This window comes from Balaenoptera physalus (assembly GCF_965194825.1).
Source record: "Balaenoptera physalus genome assembly, chromosome: 2".
NCBI classification, from domain to species: domain Eukaryota; kingdom Metazoa; phylum Chordata; class Mammalia; order Artiodactyla; family Balaenopteridae; genus Balaenoptera; species Balaenoptera physalus.
Window position 1 is genome coordinate 34,524,081 of NC_138883.1, and position 19,907 is coordinate 34,543,987.

The 19,907-nt window shown below is 43.0% G+C and overlaps 1 protein-coding gene and 1 long non-coding RNA gene across 5 annotated transcripts in view; one reads left to right on the forward strand and one right to left on the reverse strand.

Annotated features, from left to right (window-relative positions):
* Positions 1-19,907, reverse strand: part of ARG2 (arginase 2) — a 28,111-nt gene that overhangs the window by 485 nt on the left and 7,719 nt on the right. For both annotated transcript variants that reach the window (XM_082451838.1, XM_082451839.1), the window contains exons 3-7: positions 7,334-7,511; positions 4,725-4,884; positions 3,761-3,855; positions 3,480-3,584; positions 2,364-2,500 (exon numbers count right to left, since the gene is read on the reverse strand). In XM_082451838.1, the coding sequence (XP_082307964.1) occupies positions 2,364-2,500; positions 3,480-3,584; positions 3,761-3,855; positions 4,725-4,884; positions 7,334-7,511 (675 nt within the window). The remainder of the gene's footprint in view (positions 1-2,363; positions 2,501-3,479; positions 3,585-3,760; positions 3,856-4,724; positions 4,885-7,333; positions 7,512-19,907) is intronic.
* Positions 2,507-19,907, forward strand: part of LOC309655962 — a 37,499-nt gene continuing 20,098 nt past the window's right edge. For 2 of the 3 annotated variants that reach the window (XR_014261077.1, XR_014261078.1), the window contains exon 1: positions 2,507-3,230. This is a non-coding gene — a long non-coding RNA (uncharacterized lncRNA). Of the gene's footprint in view, positions 3,231-3,953; positions 4,074-19,907 lie in introns of those variants that run through there. The other variant, XR_014261079.1, reaches the window with a different exon arrangement.

Genomic DNA, 19,907 nt, shown 5'->3' on the forward strand with positions numbered 1-19,907 from the left:
GAACAAAGTATGACCAAAAAAACTTCCTAGCTGCTACTTTCAGTGAGAGTCGTCCCACCTGGGTAGAACAAGCTAAGGTAAAAAACAAGTCATTTTCTACTATAAAATTATCCACCATCAGGAAGCCCCTTATTCCTCATCCTCTTGGGCATGAATTTAAGTTAAAAACACTCATATACCAGAGTAGGATTGAAAGAAACCTTTAAGGTAATAAAATCAATTATCCCTGTTCAGTGAACGTAACAGGCATAGCTGACAGACTTTCTGGTTCGGGTAAGAGCTGGGTCGGGGTGGGGGGTAGGGGGGTGGTAGCAAGAGTTTCCAACCTCGTAGGGAAAATGTATCATTTCCAGTGTTTCTGGGCCCTCCTAGATGCCTGCCTGCAGTTGCGTGGAGAGCAGATCTCTCACGTCTCACTAGCCAGAGCTCGGTTCCCATTTTTGAACTCTCTTGCTGCATCTGTATCTCTTAAGGCACCATGTGCCCTAAAGTATAGTTATTACTGCATATCTCACTCTCACCCCTGAGCTCTGAGGGCAGGTTCCACTTCGGACACAGTTTTTAGGTCTCCCATCAGACTAACCCAGCATCTTGCACTTGGTCAAGGGAAGACTTGGTCATACTTTAATTTGAACTCCAGTTACCTTCTGTGACAGTTTGGGAACTTGTGCCAAAGGGTTTGAGATGGGAAGATTAGACCAGAAAAGAATCTATCCAGACCTGCCCTCTACCACCGCCCCAATACATACATACATACATATATATATATACTTCTGGGTATATATAGTTGGTTATTCTGGATGAAGTTAATCTACCTCCTTCAAGAGTCATCTGAAGAAACTAGCACTGGAGAATACAAGTATCCGAATATTTAGGGCGGCCATAAAGCCTGGAAGCAGGGGTGAATATACCTAATGGTTTACCGATATTACATTATAGTATCGATACATGTTCTGTTCAGTGCTATTACATCCGCTCAGTGTGCCGTCCCTTATTAGCAATGCAGAGTTCAGTGCGCTGTGCAAAACTACAATGAGCAGGTATGGTACTGTAGCGTTTCCACCAATCCCTGCCTGCACGTGCATCTGTGTCTGATGGCTTGTGTGTCTGATTTCCACTGACTAAACGTGGACCTTTTGCATAGCCCAGAAGTAAATCAAGAGGGTACAAGCTATTAAAAATATATATTACCCATTTTTCTAGACTGTTGCCACCTTGTAAATTAATTTAAGCAAACTGCTTTATCTATCTAGTTGACAGTGTCAGGACAGACAGCCTTTTAGAATAACATTGCAGCAGGGGAGGGAGGGACACGGTATGACCACTGCCCCATCTAAGTGCTAGAGGTTACCAACCTGTGCTCTAAGTGGTGTTACTGGGAACCAGAATGGAGAATGGAACTTCCAGGTTCACTGGCCAAGGACAGTTGACAACGTCTACAGTTGTTGGTCTGAGAATAAGGCTACCTTGCCCCTGTCAGATCTGATAGACAAGCATTCTTTCCCTTTCTTTAGTGCCTAAGGCTCTGGTAGGCTCCAGAGCCAGGGAGACCATTTCTCAATTTCCATATCTATCCCAACTAGTCAAGGGTTTTTTATGGTCCTGGACCTTTCAGTGTGAGGTCTCTATGCTATTTTGACCCCAATTTCACAAGGTGGTATTGAAGTACCATGTGGTAGTTGCTTAAATTTTGCAATGAGAGGTCATTTAAAGTAGCCTTAAAACCAAAAGCTTTCTGACAGAAATGGAAACTGTTTGCAAATGAGTATGAGTTGTGGGATAGTAACCTCTTGTAGCTACTCTCAATGATCTAGCATTCAGTTTACTTATCTTCCTGTCAGCCATTCATCTTTCTGTCAGCCATTCATCTTCCAGTATCCCCCTATTACAAGTCCTATCAAACAAGCCCTAGTATAAGACTTACATGAAAGGACCCAAGGTATTGTCCAGCTTTGAAACATCTTCAAGAGAAGCTTTAACTTGACATTCTTAACTCCCAGTGAACCAACCTCTTAGTGTCAGGGTTAAAATTATAGCTATTTGGCCTTGGCTTTCAGTCTTAATCTGCCTTTATACAATTCAGATGCAAAGAACTGCATCAGTTTGGCAGTTTATTCTTGTATTTATTACATGTTTAAGTAGACAGATAATTTTTTATTCAGTGTTACCTTGGCATATTTTGTTATAAAGCCAGGTCCAAACATGCCTCTAAATGACTGTCCCTTATTAGCCTGACCACATGACTTACAGCTATAGACATTTAAGCAAAAACAGTGTTGGCAGTGATGTAATAGTAGAAAAGATCCCCTGGCAGGCAAGAGGCTTCAGCATATTATGTAGTTAGCAGGTTGATCACTGCTTACCTGTATTGTGTATTTCCTCAGTAATATACATGCCTTCTCGATAGGTCAGTCCCCCTACAACAGGGGTTCCTGTGGCTGGAGCCAGCGTAGGGTCAAATGCATCAATATCGAAACTCAGATGGATTGGCCTTTGTCTTCTTGAAAGGAGTAGAATAAGAACAGTCATTTGGGCTGTACTTGGACATTCATCCTTCCTACAGTTGCAACTCCTTGATTTTGTTGCTGTTAATCCTAGTACTTTGTTACTATAGCACATTTCCAGATTTCCTATTCTGGAAGTTATTGAGTGTGTTAGATGCCTACACACCACTTCATAATTTTGCCCTTTGTTCTGTGTGCCTCAGACAGACTAACTCCAATTTGTATTTCTGATTTACCCTGGGCATCAGAGCCTCTTACATTAAGAACTATCAATAGAGGGAATTCCCCACTTCCATAGGACATGGGTTCTGACAGATTCTAGTTTAAGTTGGATTGATCTAGGTTACAGTTGCAGTTGCTGTTATACTCTGAGAGAATAACAGCAGCTCTGAACTTAACTCTGAGTTTATGTTTGCAGTCTTACCATCTCCTACTTCTAACTTGTTTAGCCCAGGTGTCCAATGGCTGAAGCTAACATACAGCAAACACCTATACAGTGAATTATTTGCACTTCTTAACAGCTTAAGAAATGACATACTACCAAGGTGGCAATTAATCACCCAGAAATGAAGACTCAGCACTGGGAAAATGTTCTAAACTAGCATTTGATTAGTATTCATCTCCCATCTTTCTACACTACCAAGATTTGCTTAATATAAAACTTGCAGATGAAGCAGTAGTGAGGCTGGGAAGAAGAGGACAGTTGAATGCTTCTCCTCTCGAAAGGTAAGCATTAAAAATGGAAAGAGAAATTCATGAGAGCTGTTTTCCCTCCCAACCCCAGAAGAAAAATATGACCTATATTTCATATTCTCCCTTTTTGAATTATCTGAATTTTTTTATATGTACATGTTTTGCTTTTATTTTAAAAGAAAGGTCATTATCCTCAAGAGACAGGCTAAAGTGTACTGCCCACTGAGAATCTGCCCTGTTCCCTTTGGGACCTAGAAGTAGATATCCATTGTAGTTACTTACTTGCCAATCAGCAGATCAAATGTCTGTTCCATGACCTTCTGGATACCAAGTCGATCTATGTCTCTCATGGAAAAGTACTGGATATCATAATTCTTTAAAATAAAACTGGTGACATATAAAGGAAGGAAGCCTTAGTTTAAAGAGCATTTTTAATCAAATGTGGGGGGGCGGGGGGTTGTCTTCATAGTGACCTACAACAGGTTAAGGCAAGAAACAACCCATCAAGTGGAACATTAGTGGCCAGGACAGGCCCAAAGCTCAACTCTAATGTATCAACTTACTGTTCAGGAGGGTCCACATCTCTTAGTCCAATGTATACAATACTTGGGGAAGAGATACAAGGTTTGATCCAGGAAAATCCTGGGAGTTGTGGGACCTATGAAGAGAGGAATGAACAGGATTCATCAAGGATTCTTGGTCTCATCAAGATAGTCCCCGTGTGCTTCCCAGTGTGTTTTTTCCTCTTACCCACAGTATATGGGTAAAGCAGCAGACACACTTGATCTGGGAAGGAACTGATAGAAGTGGAAGTGATTCAGAAGGGCAGCTGAAGAACACAGCTGAAGAAGAATAAAATACCTTCTCTTAAGGTGACCTTGGTTTCTCATTAACTTACCTAAATAGCAGGAATACTGCTGATTAGGCCTTTCCATCTCTTTGCCCGCTACTGAATTGTTTACAGATTGGTTCTTGAGATGGCAACTGGGTTACGTTTCAAGTCCCCAACAGCCAAAATGTGAATTCTGCCTAGTGAATAACCTTTGTACTGTCCTGCTGTAACTTGGTCCCTCACTGAGGGGAGGGATACACAGATTCTAGTCTATGCCTAGCATGGTCTCCCATGTCTTCTGAACAGCCTGGGAAAAGATTACCTAGAGGTAATCATGGTTTTACTTGGCTTCTAGACCAGTGGGTCTGAGAGTGAGGCTTAGGAGGTTCTTACCAAGAAGTCTTCGGGCTGTAAGTGTATCAGATCACTAGAGTTACTACCCACTCACCACATTCCTTTATTATGAGATTATGATCCCCCCTAAGAGCAGGGACCATGTCCTAGTCATCTTTATGTCCCCAGCATCTAGACTGTCTGGTCCAAAATAATGTTTGATGAACAAATGAAGGAGTGGTAAGCATTACTACAGCCACCATAACCCCATCCTTCACAGAAATGTTACCGAACTAGACTCTCAAAGCCCCAGGATAACCCTTGCAAGCTGTTCAACGTTCTCTTCATTTCAGCCCACTAACCTTGTCCTGTAGTTCTTTGAGGAGAAATGAAACTGGCTGTCCGTGGAGATTTCCAGATGAAGTGGTGAGGGGTGTATTGATGTCAGCATGGGCATCAACCCAGATCACACAAAGGTCTGGGCAGTGCCGGGCGTGCCCACTAATGGTACCGATTGCCAGGCTGCAAAGAACAAACACAGTAATATTAAAGGGCTTCCGCTTGGCAAGCATCACTAACAAATATCTTCAGCCAACACAGCTCAGACTTTGTCCTCAGGGCAAAGTCAGGGCCCTAGATTGAGGCTAGATTTGGATGAGACAGAGTCCCTGGGACTGTGTTCCCAAAGATGAGCCTTGAGAGAGAGAGAGAGAGAGAGACAGAGAGAAATGGAAGGCTCTAAAGATTCAAAGCTGACAACTGGTTATCCTTGTAGTGTGACAGGTGTCATTGCTGGCCCCAAATCCCTTTAATTGGATCCATTAGCCTTGGTCCAGAAAAGGACCCAAAATATTTGTTCAACAGATGAAATCCTGTTAAATGATATGGGCTGTATGTAACAACTCACTAATACTACTTAATACCTCTTGAGAGACCAGGGAGATCTAATTACTTTTAAAGAATCAGTTATATTAACTTGTTAAGGATAAAAATTAGTATTACAGCTGTTTAGAAAGATTATGTGATATTTCCTAAAACAAGAAGTCAAAGTTTTTAAAGACATCAAAGTTAACAGGGCAATCCAATTAAAGACCTCATTAGATCACTGAATAAAGTAGAAGTTTATTTCCATGTTATCTTATATACATTAGCATGGCATGCAAATATCATTAAGTGTTTCTGGGTTTTGCTTTCCTTGTCCTTGGTCTCCGCTTGCATTAGCCAACTGTGCTGTCTGACCTGTAGGAATATAGCTGATGAAATTGTGCTTGGAAAGCTGCCCAAGCTTCCTAGGTACCAAAGAATTTGACATAGATGAGAAATGCAGCTTAAGCATCTTAGGAACTAACTACAGTCATCTTTCTTGATCAGTACAGTCTGAGGTAGCATTTTAAGCTCCATGTCCCACATAGGACTTTTTCGAGACATAGCATGGTCTGGCGCTAAAAGCACTGTATTAAGTCAGAATATTGGTGGTCTTTCTAGGAAGAAATGTGTGAAATAGGGCAAGTCATCTAACCTATCTAGACTGCAGTTTCCCTTTCTATAAGATAGGGAAAATAATCTTAGCCCGTTTAAGTCAGAGTTGGTTTGACAATTAAAGCAGTAGTGGATGTTGTACTATTAAAGGGAGCTGAGTGACCTAAAAATGCCTCTTCCTTTAAAATATTCAACAGCTGTTCAGGTTATACACACATCCCTTCCTTTCTAGAATCTTCCGGACAGCCTAGGTTTTAGCACTGAACAGGAAACAGGGAGCAGTGATAGAGCTGCAATCTAGACACAAACAAAAGGAAAACCAAGGATTATGATAATTACAATAATAAGCAGTCCCCAAATAGTACGCTGACCAGAAGAGAGACAATAAATGAACTTTGAGCACTGAGCTACGGGACAAGAGATCCACCCTTGGGTTATTTAATCAATTTCGGTAGAGAACCTGTGACTTATTTCTTATTCTACTTAAAATTTTATTCCTGACGAGGAACCTACCTGCATTTGCAGTTCCGTTAAGTGATCTGAGAAGCTCTCTGAGTACCTCAGGGGAAGTTGCTAGATTGGATCTCAGAAGAAAATTTAATTGCCCATAGAGGTCACAGTGGACTTGAATCCCAGCTCTGCTACTTCCTGGCCCTAATACCTTGGGTAAGTTATCTAACCTCTGTCCCTCAGTGTACCCAGCAGTGAATTAGATAAAATTGTATCTGCCTCATGGCATTATTTTGAGGATTAACTGAGAATATGTATGAAGTGCTTGATATTCCTAGTGCTTCAATGCCATTTTTCTTTCTACCAAAAAAATCTTCATTACTGAGCTCAAATCACACTTCCCTGTGAAATCTGACTACTCTAGCCCAGACTGATCTCTTCCTTTTGAGATGTAGGATTCAATATTTTTTTCATTCCATGTGTATTTATTTCATTTAATCCTAATAGATCACAAGTTTCCCATAATCCTTAGCACTGCTTGAGAACTCATCAGAACAGTGCTCAATAAAGTGCATGCTGATTCAGTGAGAGGAAGGATCTAATGTATTAGCCACCTAAGGAGGCTAATACAGTACTGTGGAGGGTAGAGAATGTATTCACGTGCCAATTGGGGCATTTCTAACAAACCTATTAGCAGAAATGCTTTAAAAAAAAAAAAGCCCAAATTCAGCCTATCGATAGATCCCTCCAATTCTCCTAAATAACCAAAATGAAAGTCATGAGACAGTTTTAAGAAAGCTTTCCAAGAAATAAGCATGAAACATACTGTCTAAAAACTTCGCTTAGTTTAACTCTGAACTTGTCCTTATACTACGTGATATTTTCTCCAGTGGTTCATGATCTTAGACATGAAAATACTATGCACATTATACGCTAAAAATTCGAAAGGGTATTTTACTCTAAATGAGGAAACTGAGACAAAGAAGCTAATTGATGGGCTGAGGCAATCCAGCCCCTCCACCACCCCTGGCTCCCAGCTTACCTGTGGTCTCCTCCCACGGTGACACAGCTGTAGCCACCTGACACTGCTCTACTAACCACCTCCGCTAGTTCCTGGTTGGCAAGGCCCACTGAGCGAGGATTCACTATCAGGTTATTATAGAGATCATCTTTGGGAACTGGAGTAAAACTCAAGTCTCCGAAGTCTTTAAGGTGGCAGCCTAGAAACAGGGATGACAAGATTAATTATAATATATGTTATTACAACTCGTACTGGCCTGGGCCACAAATAATAACTGTGACAAAGTACACATCATACTTATTGTCATGGTAACTCAAAACGTCACATGACAGTGGCAGGATTCTCTCAGTCCTCCCAGCAATCCTGTGGGGTAGATCCTGTTAGGAACACCATTTTGCAGATAAAGAAGCTGGGTTTTAGAAAGTAAAGCCCAGAAATGTTCACTAACTTAACCTGACAATCACAAAACTGGTAGCAATTTGTAAGACCTCAGATATCCCTGAGTTACAGAGTGAAAATAAAATACTGAGAGGAACTGGCAGGATTTTAAGAAAATTAAGTATTGTTAATTTAGGACAAAGAAACATACTTAGGAATTTTCACATTACACACTTTTTTTGAAAAAAGGCCAGTCTGAGGACCTAAATATTTCTTAATTTTAGGATGCTTTAACAGTTATTACAAGATCCCAAACACTGTTCCAACTGCTCAACAGAAATTCTTAAGACTCACAACAATCCTATTAGGCAACTATAGTATGCCATGCTATAGCTGAGGGAACTGAAGCAAGGTCCCAAGGTCACACAGTTGCTAGGTGCCAGAATCAGGATCCAAATTCAGGCCGTCTGCCGCGAAGTGTGTATTCTTGACTCTGGTTTGCATCTCAACGATTCCCTCTTGATTCTGACACTTTAAGAACTAAAGAGTCCTCTCCAAGGTACTTCCCTGGTGGTCCAGTGGGTAAGACCCCGCACTCCCAATGCAGGGGGCCCGGGTTCGATCCCTGGTGGGGGAACTAGATTCTGCATGCATGCCGCAACTAAGGAGTCCACATGCCACAGCGATGATCCTGCGTGCTGCAATTAAGACTTGGCGCAGCCTAAATAGATAAAATTTTAAAAAAAAAAGAGTCCTCTCCAAGGAGCCAACAAGATGGCAGAAGTGGAGCAGAAGCAGCAGCGGACCTTCTGCAAGGTCATCCGCTTTGGTGAGCACCTAGACCAGGCACTGGACACGCGGACACAGTGCCGCGGCTGCACAGTGCCCTGCGGCTGTGGCAAAAGCACCTGGGCAGGGCCAGCCTGGGGGCACGGCCCGAAGAGAAGCCGTAGGTGCTGAAGATCATCCTGCCCAGGTGGTGGGCGTGCAAGACCTTCACCCAGGTGGAAACCAAGCCCAAGATTATTGGCCACTACCTGGGCGAGTTCTCTATCACCTACAAGCCTATGAAGCACAGAGCCAGCCACTCCTCCTGCTTCATCCACCTTGAGTAGCCTGTTCGGCCAGTAAAGGCACAGACTTTAAAACAGACGAACAGAATGAACTAGTGGTATATTCTGACAGTAAGCTGTAATATGTTCCCACCCAGGGTTCACATATTCCAGCAAATTACGACATTAGTCACTACATGTTAATCTTTAGTGTAAGTACCAGTCTTTCAATCTTAACCACTTATATCAATAAAATGGTTGGATTTAGAGTGAGGACTAACTAATCCAACACTACCAAAGGATTTGAGCAAACAGAACGTTAGCATAGATTGTATTCTTACGGGCCTGTTTCTCAAACTAGAATCCAGGTATGTTGAGGGGAGGGGCAAGTGGTCACAGGATAGACATCTGAATGTTTGCAGAGACTTGTATTAAAGATCTGTATTAAGACTAGCACAGACCAATCTTGAATATAAATTGTACAGTTTGAGCTTTACCTCTTGAACCCAAACTCAATCCAAAGCCAAACTTCTGAGAGAATGTAGAGATTTGAGAAGCAATGGCCTGGAACATAAACCCAACCAAGGGATCACCACCAAGATCTGGATGACCAAATAAGAAGGAAAGGTGCTGAAGGTTAGGAGAATATGAAAACAGGCCAAAGACACTGAGAACCAAGAGAAAAAATAAAACATCTATAAAAATCTTCTTAAAATCTTTTAAAAAGAAAAAAGCCACGAGTAGCATCACTATGTACTTTACTAAATCTCAAAATATGGAAGGACACTTTAGATTTAAGAGAAATGAAACTTTAACTTTCAAGTCAATATCAGGTCTTGCCATTGTTGCAACACAGTCTTGAGCGGGACAGATTTGAATGGCAGTGCCTATACTTGATGTTTTAACTTCCATATCCATGTTTATCTCAGCATCTCTAGGTGCAAGACGCCATGGCTTGACTGGCGTTTTATATTAGGTGTATAATTAGAAAAGGTTTATAATCTAATTGAATAATAATGTTAATATTAATTTTTGAAGACTAACTCATTTAATCCTTCCATGACCAATAAGAAATACATGGGGGGGCTTCCCTGGTGGCGCAGTGGTTGAGAGTCTGCCTGCCAATGCAGGGGACACGGGTTCGAGCCCTGGTCTGGGAGGATCCCACATGCCGCGGAGCAACTAGGCCAACTAAGCCCGTGAGCTACAATTGCTGAGCCTGCGCGTCTGGAGCCTGTGCTCCGCAACAGGAGAGGCCGCGATGGTGAGAGGCCCGCGCACCGCGATGAAGAGTGGCCCCCGCTTGCCGCAACTGGGGGGAGCCCTCGCACGGAAGCGAGGAGCCAACACAGCCATAAATAAATAAATAAATAAAATTAAAAAAAAAAAAAAGAAATACATGGGAATTAAAGTGATCAACCTGGTGGTTAAGTGATAGAACTTGGGGAACACTAAGTCCAGTCATGGAATCTAGGATGTAGACTTAGATAAGTACGACAGAAAACATTACAAACTGGGCTATTATTTACTTACCAGAATAAAGCTGCAGAACGCTTAAAAAGGGAACTTAAGAGAATTTGATAGTCTTACAGCAACACTCGCCATGGAAGAGAGACTGAATTTCATAAAAGTATTTTGGTCATTAAACATGTAACTCTGTGGAGTGAATCACCAGCTTAATTCACAGCCTGGATGGTGGGTTCCGATTCCTTGCTCACCAAACAGCCTTCTGCTTATTCACTTAGTTTCCCAGTTGCCCTCATACCAGCAAGAGGGCTTCCTGACAGTGGATGCCAGAAGGACTCTTGCTCACTGAAACTACGCACGGGCATTTGGGCTTATACATCATGGTTAGCACGAGTCTCCGGGTCTGAAAGCCTGATAAACTCTGCACACTTCAAGACTTCTGTTCCTGGACCCACAGAGCTGAGGGCTAGACCCCCTGAAGGGATCAATACCTTGAGAGGCCCTGAGTGGCCCACCTTATATGACTCCCAACTCTGCTCTTTGATTTCCACATTAAATTCCCAATAAGGACTAGGGACAATGAGTGCTAAAGGAGTGAAAGGAGGTTATAGGGAACATGAATTATGACCTGTAGGCCGGTTTTTGAGGAGTAGAGAGGCTGATGGGAGGTTAATTTTTTGTCAAGAGCAGGATGAACTGAGTAATGATAAAGCAATTACCTTAGCAGAGTGCAATGGCAAGTTCTTCTAGTTCAAAAGATAAATGGTCTCAGTAATTTTAAAGAATCTTGGAATAATAGTGAAAAAAGCAAACATTATAACATGGAATATCTGTCATACTGAAGAGAGCTGTCCCTTTCTCAAACTTTTTGTGCTTCAGGTCAACTCATCTGCAAGTCTAAATCAGATGAGACATAATATTTCATTGCTGCTCTTTCCTCTTTTAGAAGGCATTGTAGGATGAAATAAACCTGAAACTTCCAAGGAAGCTCTCATATCAAACAGATTTGGAACCGGCTGGAAAGGGCTCTCATTTTTCATTTGCAGTGGGAAAAAGTCAAGCTCTGTATACACTGGCACCACCTCACTGCTTCTCTCCCCAGTGCTGGTAATAAAAATACACGGACTACTACTCTGATGTTTTAGGCCCGGTTGTTACTTTTGGCCTTGATAAACCTCTTAGGTTCCACTGGAGTGGAACAAGAACACAAGTGCATCCACAGAATGATGCAACCGGAAGAAATCCAAACAGCCCTATCTGACGTTAGCAGCGTCTGTGGACAGCACTTCTATTTCAGGGCCCTCATCACCAGTGAATCCTTGAAAGAAGCCAGTGACAGGAAAGAAGGAAAAGGAACAAAACTGTCTTTCTCCACACCACACAGTGCTAGCTAGATGCTTTACAATAGCTACTAATCCTTACTTCCTCTGCTGGTATGATTATCCACACACTTTGGAGGAAGAAATTCAGCAAAGTTAAATAGCTCCAACTGTTTAGAGCAAGCCTGAATCCTTCTTTGGTTAGAGACTCACAAAAGAATGAGTGAGCAGGCATTTTGATAGCATAAGGGTAGCCCATTCTCTCTGCTGCTCTGACTTCCACTTACAGGCAGCTGCAGCTGCTCCCAAGCCTCCCAGCAAGTCAAGAGAGGTGGGTTTTGAGGTGGGCTGACACACGGGCGAGTCTACCAAGCCACAGGTAGCTCACTGGCAGAATATTAGACTTGGAGAAAAGCAAAGAGTCTATTAGTGTACAGTTTTTTGAACTGTCCTTGAATAGGATGAATGTTTATGATTTGTCAGGAATAACAAGTCAGTGAAACATGCAGAAAAACAAAGACTCTGAGTTCTTATTTGGTGCTGAGAGAACACTGGTGGCTCTTAAAGTTATAGACTCAAATATTGTACACAGCAGATTTCATCCCACAGAAAGGGAGTTCCCAATATTTTAAAGGATGGCATCTGCTAATTCTTAGAACCTCAAAGTTGTACCTGGAAGACCAGCCTATTGAAAACAGTTGCAGTGTTACTCTAAGTCTAAACTAGGAAAGGAATGCCAGTTAATTCAGGTCATTTGAAGTAAGCAGAATTTCTCTTATCCCTAAAATGTGATTTGGATAATAACCTTTGAAGAGACTGTTATATAAGGTAAACTCATTTGGCTACCACCAATAAAATGCAAGGGTCTGAATTTTGTTTAGTGTATTTACCTCCCAGAGGCTGTACAACCAACCTCAAGAACCATGTGTCCTGGGGTATCTAAGAATCAGCTCTTTGCTTCCTTAGACCCAGCCTCCAAAATAAGTTAGGTGCTTTAGGGAAAGAAATCATATCACACAAGTACACCTATTTGTTGTAGTTCACTTCTTCAAAGTCCCTCATAAGACTGCTCCAACCAACCCTCTTGACACCCGCTTCCTCCCCACTCTGTTCTCCTGTTCAACAGGAGGTGTTCTCAGAGGCAGTGAAGACCATGGATGAGGAAGACCAAGGACAGTGGCACTAGGGGCTCGAGGATGGAAGGTGACCCCGGGCATCCAGGCCAGTCACTTCAGACATGGCCATCTAACATCTGTCGGAGTTTACCTCAAGATCAGCTGATACAGACGTGATGTTAATAGATGCCTTTGCATGAATGTGATCCTTGAGTAAAAAATCCCAATACAAAACAAGCCCAAAAGTTTGGCTCAAGACATGTAACTGAGATGACTTGCAGCACCATTTATGTTTCCTGCTAATTGGTTCTCCAGCCACATCCGAACTTCTCGAAGAACAGTGTACCATTTGCTGAGGGTAGGCTTAGTAATGTATGCCCCTCTGAACCCAACTCATGTCAACCCTCCAAGCACCTCCAAGACCATGGTGAGCCAACTCAGGCTTTCTTGGGCAGACTATCAGCTGACGGCACCCTGACAGCCTGGTTCCAGCACAGGCGGGGGCAGAGGTAAGAGGAGGGTTCCTGTGGCTTTACGGGTCACTGCAACATAACCGCTTTCCCTCGTTCAGAACAAGACTGTTAAGCTTCTCTGAGAAAAAGATCTGTTGTTAACATGCTGACAAAACTTCAAGCTACTCCAATATCTAACCACAGGAAGAGACAGCGACAATCCCTGGGGCTAAAATATTGCTTTTCAGAATATGTGATCTTTCTTCTTCTTTAAATTCTTGATGCTCCACCTTGTTCCAGAAAGGATTTAAAGGGCTAGTGACTACAGCTCTGCCAGTTAACCAGTCCAGATGTGTAGCTCCCTGACCCATACCTCGGCTAGCATCCTGGTGAGTTTCACAAGGAACCTCAACAAACCAGACACCACATTCCACGCTACTCCAGGCTGAAAGCAGAGCGCACAGGAGATGAGGTGGCCACAGTGGGTCAAGTGGCCACAACAGACATGAAGGAAAGAATCCCTGTCCTTTGGTCCCTAACTTCCCAGAAGAGTCAAGATCTCCAACCAAGTTCAGTCTCTAAGTTTGTCCCACCTCACACAGTCCGTTACAAGGATTGAAATGAGATAACAAGGAAAAGCCCTACACGGGCTAGGGGTTACATTATTAGTTCAACTACATGAGGCATCTCTGTGGTTTTTCTCCCCACCCTACCCTTTTCTTTGCAATAGATGGTGTAATCTAAGACTTCCCAAAACTTGTTTGCAATACGATTATGTCATTTGGATAAGAACAAGAGTTTTTGGTGAGAAGTAGCAAACATACACAGGCCCACTGATTTCTCATTGAAATAGCTCCTAAGGAGCCCAGCTGTCACACACAGTTCAAATTTTCTACCTTCCCTATAAAAGAATATAAAGGCATGGCGATTTCACTTGGAACACCAATTCTCTGAAAGCCCTAACCACAATGCCACACCCTGCTGTGACTCAGTTCTCAGGTCACACAGGAAGGTATTTTCTACTTCTTTTCCTATTCTGTGGTTCTGGCTTCTTGGGATGGAGGAGGGGGCCAAAAAGATGCTTTCTTCTCTTCAAATCCTAGCATTACCACACCTATTATAGGAATACACCCTCACTATTAAGAGAGCTTGGGGAACTTCCCTGGTGGCGCAGTGGTTAAGAATCTGCCTGCCAATGCAGGGGACACGGGTTCGAGCCCTGGTCCAGGAAGATCCCACATGCCACGGAGCAACTAAGCCCATGCGCCACAACTACTGAGCCTGCGCTCTAGAGCCTGCGAGCCACAACTACCGAGCCCACATGCCACAACTACTGAAGCCTGCGAGCCTAGAGCCCGTGCTCTGCAACAAGAGAAGCCCCCGCACCACAACGGAGAGTAGCCCCCGCTCGCTTCAGCTAGAGAAAGCCCACGCACAGCAACGAAGACCCAATGCAGCCAAAAATAAAAATAAATAAATAAATAAATAAACTTATTTTTAAAAAAGAGAGAGCTTGGTCATTAATAGAGAGGGACAAGTAAATTTATTCAAGGATTAAATTATTTAAACCAACCACAGTAATCCCCTTAGGTTCTAGGCCTCTGAATGTGCTATTTTGGATATTAAAGGAGTAACGCCACTCCTTTCTAAAGCAACTAGAGGTCAGCCTTGAAGCAGTCATCATTAGCTACTTAGGTCCTGGCATAAGTATGTTTCAAAAAAGGAGGCAAAAACTAGCCACTGCCACTTACCAACACTTAGCTTGACTAAATTCATCAACTGGTAGCCCAACACCTTGTAAGAGTTTAAAATTTGATATATGACAGTTATTCAATTTAAACATTTTTAAAACCTGGGAAACCAGGGGGCTTCTGAGGAACAAACCATTTTGAGAGTAAGGAAATAGTGACCCGGGAAAATCCCACGGATCACGATGTGAATGAAGTTCCAGGAGAAAGCCTGGATGCTTTGCCCCATTTCGTCCTTCAACAAACGCTAACTGTGTGCTGACTGTGCACCTGGTTGCAGCCTTCAGGGAGCTCACAGCCTGGTCAGAAGACAGGCAGGGAAAGCACAGGCCGGTGCAAACTGCGATGATGCAGCTGTGCACAGGGTGTGATGGGAACAGGGGAAGGTGCTGACTCAGACCCAGGATGAGCCAAGGGGACTTCTCAGAAGAATCAGTGCCTGAATCCTGAAGGTTTTAGCCAGGAATGAAAGGGCAAAGGCTTGCCAAGCAGAAGCACATACCTTCAACCCTACAGAACAATGCCCAGGGTCCATCGGGAGGACTGCAGAGAGATGAGGAAGGAGGAGGGGGCAGGGCCCAGGTCCTAAATGCAGCAGGGAGCTACTAAGGTTCAAGTCAGGAGGTGACAAATCAAATCTGCACTGTCTCGCATGCCGCAACTACTGAGCCAGCGTGCTTCAACTACTGAAGCCCGCGCACCTAGAACCCATGCTCCGAAACGAGAAGCCACTGCAATAAGTAGCCTGCGCACTGCAACGAAGGGTAGCCCCCACTCACTGCAAGTAGAGAAAAGCCCGTGCGAAGCAATGAAGACCCAACACAGACCAAAAAAAAAAAAAATCTGCACTGTTAATCTAGTGATCTGGTGGCCTCTAGAAAATGGCCTGGCCTGCAGAAGAGCAGCTCCCAGAGGGGCTGTAAAGACCAGACAGACAGAACTGACAAGATTCCAGCAATACTTAGAGGGGTGTGGAGGAGAGAGAGAAGGTTTACCCTCCAGCTTTCTGGCTCTGCTACCATCAGAGATGAGAAACCACAGGGGAAGGGAGTGGAGATGATGGTAAGTTCAGTTTTGGATACTCTGACATTGGGGTGTTAGAGACTATCCTGTTGATAATACGTGGAAACAAGTTAATGGCTCAAATCTAGGCAGTGTTCAATGGCTGACGACATCACTTCTGATGGAAGTGTATACCACCACCTACGAAGCAGAGCCGCCAGAAAAAAAAAAACTGGACCTGAATCTGACCAAGGATCTAGATCCAATAGCCAGTAGAAAGGAAATACAGAGGACAAAGAACACGTCATACGATGCCACAGGGATGTGATCTGCAAAATACAAGCTGAGAGATTCTGCAGACAAATGACCTAGTTTCCGCTACAGATCAACTGCAAGGAAGAAGGAAGAAAACAGGAGGGACCTATAAAGGACTTACGAGATAACAATACAGACCTTATTTGGATCCAAACTCAAACTGTAAAAAGATAAACACAAAAAGTGTAAATCAGTCGGGCAATGTGAACATTAACTGGTGTAAGGGCAGATACAAGTTGAAAAAAGACTTAATTATCTCTGTTGAAAATAAGGGTAAAAACTTCTCTCCTCCCTTGTGTTTCAGAATTTCTTTCTCTGTCCTTTTCACATGTATGTAATCTTTATAATGACTAAATAGGCCTCACAACCCAGGAATGTTTCCTCAAGGACTTGGGAACCATTTTTGTGTGTGTGTGTGTGTGTGTGTGTGTGTGTGGGATCTTAGTTCCCCGACCAGGGACTGAACCCAGGCCACAGCAGTGAAAGCACTGAGTCTTTTTTTTTTAATTTTTATTTTTTATTTTATTATTTTTAGCTGTGTTGGGTCTTCGTTTCTGTGCAAGGGCTTTCTGTAGTTGCGGCAAGTGGGGGCCACTCTTCATCGCGGTGCACGGGCCTCTCACCATCGCGGCCTCTCTTGTTGCGGAGCACAGGCTCCAGACGCACAGGCTCAGTAGTTGTGGCTCACGGGCCCAGTTGCTCCGCGGCATGTGGGATCTTCCCAGACCAGGGCTTGAACCCACGTCCCCTGCATTGGCAGGCAGACTCTCAACCACTGCGCCACCAGGGAAGCCCAGGAACCATTTTTTGAAATACAAACATCTAGGGCCCCAACCTCCCAGTTCTATGGGTATGAGTGGTGGGCCCCTTGCTTCAATTTGCCAAAAAACTATCCCCCCCCTTTAAGATATGAGAAGTTTGTTTCCTGTCCAGATAAAGCCAATCAGCTAACCGGTAATCACTCCAATTTCCATGATAAAGTTAGGATGAGCTACATGTGACAAAAGGTCAACTATCAAAGTCCTCTAACTGGAGGACTAGTTATTAATCTCGAAAACATGGATTGTGTTGCACCTGCTTGGCTATAGAAAAGAGTAAGATTTGTCTTTGCAGTCTTTTATCAGATCGCCCGATTTAATGCTTATTCAATAATAAACAGTTTTCCTTCTCTACCACCTTTGTGGATAGGTTCTCAGATGGGAGATATTTTTAAATTATATTTCCACAATACTGGTATTTGATATTTATTTTAGGTGTGATAATGGTATTGTAGTTAGGTTTTAAAGCATTCTTGTATTTTGAAGACATATAATGAAATATCTGCAGATGAAACAAAATGATGTCTGTGATTTGCTTCAGAAGGTATGGAGGTGGGGTGAGAAACCTTGCCAGGTATAGATAATTGATGCTAGGTGATAGCTATCAAATTCATTATGTTACCGTCTCTACTTTTCTTATGTTTGAACACTCCTGTAATAAAAAGTTAAGAAGATACATGGAAGCCAGCTGGTATACAGGTTTGGAGCTGGGAGGGAGGGGGAATAAGTGTTGGAGATAAAGCTCTGGAGGCATCAGCATACAGGTAACAGGAAGGCTGTGGAAATGGACAAATTGCCAGCTGAGACAGCATAAAGCAGAGGGTCAAGGACAGAACCCTGAGGAATACTAAAATGTAAGGGGTAGGCAGCAGAGGGTCTAGCAAAGGAACCTGAAGAGTTAAAATCAGAAGAGAGTGGTGGCAGTTTCAATAAGATAAGATGGTTAATAGTGTCGAATGTGAATGTTGCAGGGTCCACCATATTAAAAAGTAGGAGGTCAGAGATCTCAGCAAAACCAGTTTCGTTGCAATGATGGCCCAGGACCCCTGATTATAGCAAGTTGACCTGTGAAAAGGCAGTGGGGAAGCCAGTTATTTTGTTTCTGAAGAGAAACAAAATAACTGGACAAGAGCTAGAAGGCTACATACGGCAGAGGGGGATGGGAGGTGGGCAAGATTTGCACTTACTTACTGAAGGGACAGGTTAGTAGAGAGACGCTGAGAAACAAGGGGAGAGAAGGGCTAAGTGCTGGAACAAGAACCCTCAGGAGCCAGGAAGGGATGGGATCTAGAGCACAGGGAGATGGTGTGGCTCACAGCCACTTGTCCAATATCTGCTCTTCCCTTCCTCCACAGAGGATTTTAGCTGGGGCATGACCCCTTAGAAGAGACTAAATTCACCGTCTTCCCTTCCAACTAGCTGTGGCCGTGTGACCCACTGGAGCCAAAAGGATAAGCAGAGGTATCCTGCAACAGTGTCCTGGGAACTTTCCTTAAGGGAAAGCACAAGTTCTCCCTTCGCCCGCTTGTTGGTTTATTTTCCCATCCTGCTGCCAGAAATGAGGCCACAGCCATCTGGGACCATTAGATAGAGGCCTTGCTGGTAGTGCAGCAAGATAAGAATCTAGGAACTGAACTTCAAGGAACTGAGCCTCCAAACCAGTTCTGGACTTCTCTCTAGACTATTTCCTAGAGAGTGAACTATTTTTCTTAAACCGCTTATTTGGGGCTCTTATCACGTGCAATTGTACCTACCTAATACAGGAAGGACTGGATACCTCATCCTCTGAGGACAGTGTAATAGCATCTTTGTCGATACAACTAATTGGGGGATGATGGGGAGAAGAGCTAGAAGTTAGGGAGTTCATACCTGAGTTGGAAAAACAGGACGATTATGGGTACAGATTTCAAATAGCCATCATGAGAAACAGGATTTTTGGAAGAAGTTGGAGACCCTACCTTTACGATGGTGCCACTCAGTTTCTTCAACCATGGTAAGAGCTGAGAAGGCAGCTGACTGCACCAATTGAGGGGCTAGATTGTATATGGTAAGAAATGAGGTTCTCAACTACTTCTACTGCTGACTGTATGACCTTCAGGCCATACTTTACTTTTTTCCATTCTCAGCTTTTATTTATAGAACAGTGTGCTAAATAACAAGTTGAAAAAAATTTTCAAGCCTACAGCATTATGTCCCTAAGAAGTTAAAACCTCAAGTGACCTTCCTTGTTCTTAGAATATTCTATTCTAACTTATTTTAAGTGTTTCCTTTTTAATTTTAAATTGTGGTAAAATATACATAAAAATAACCGTCTTAACCATGAGGTGGCATTAAGTACATTCACATTGTTGCATAACCATCACCACCACCCATCTCCAGAACACTTTCTTGCAAAACTGAAATTCTTTACCCATTAAACCATCTGTCTCCATTCCTCTTCCCCCAGTCCCTGAACCACCATTCTACTTGGCCCCTATGATTTTGACTAATCTAGGTACCTCATAAGTGGAATCATACAGTATGTCTTTTTGCAACTGGCTTATATCCCTTAACATAATGTTCTCAAGGGTCACCATGTTATAGCATATGTCATTTTCCTTTTTAATGCTAATATTCTATTGTATGTTTGTACCACATTTTGCTTATCCATTCATCCATCAATGGACGCTTGGGTTGCTTCCACCTTTTGGCTATTGTGAATAACGCTGCTATGAATATGGGTGCACAGATATCTCTTCGAAACCCTATTTTTCAATTCTTTTGGATATATGCCCAGAGTAGAACTTGTAGATCATCTAGTAACTATTTTTAACTTTGAGAAAACTCCATACTGTTTTCCGCAGTACCTGTATGATTTTGTGTTCCCACCAACAGTGCACAAGGGTTCTGATATCTCCATATCCTCACCAACACTTATTATTTTGGGGTT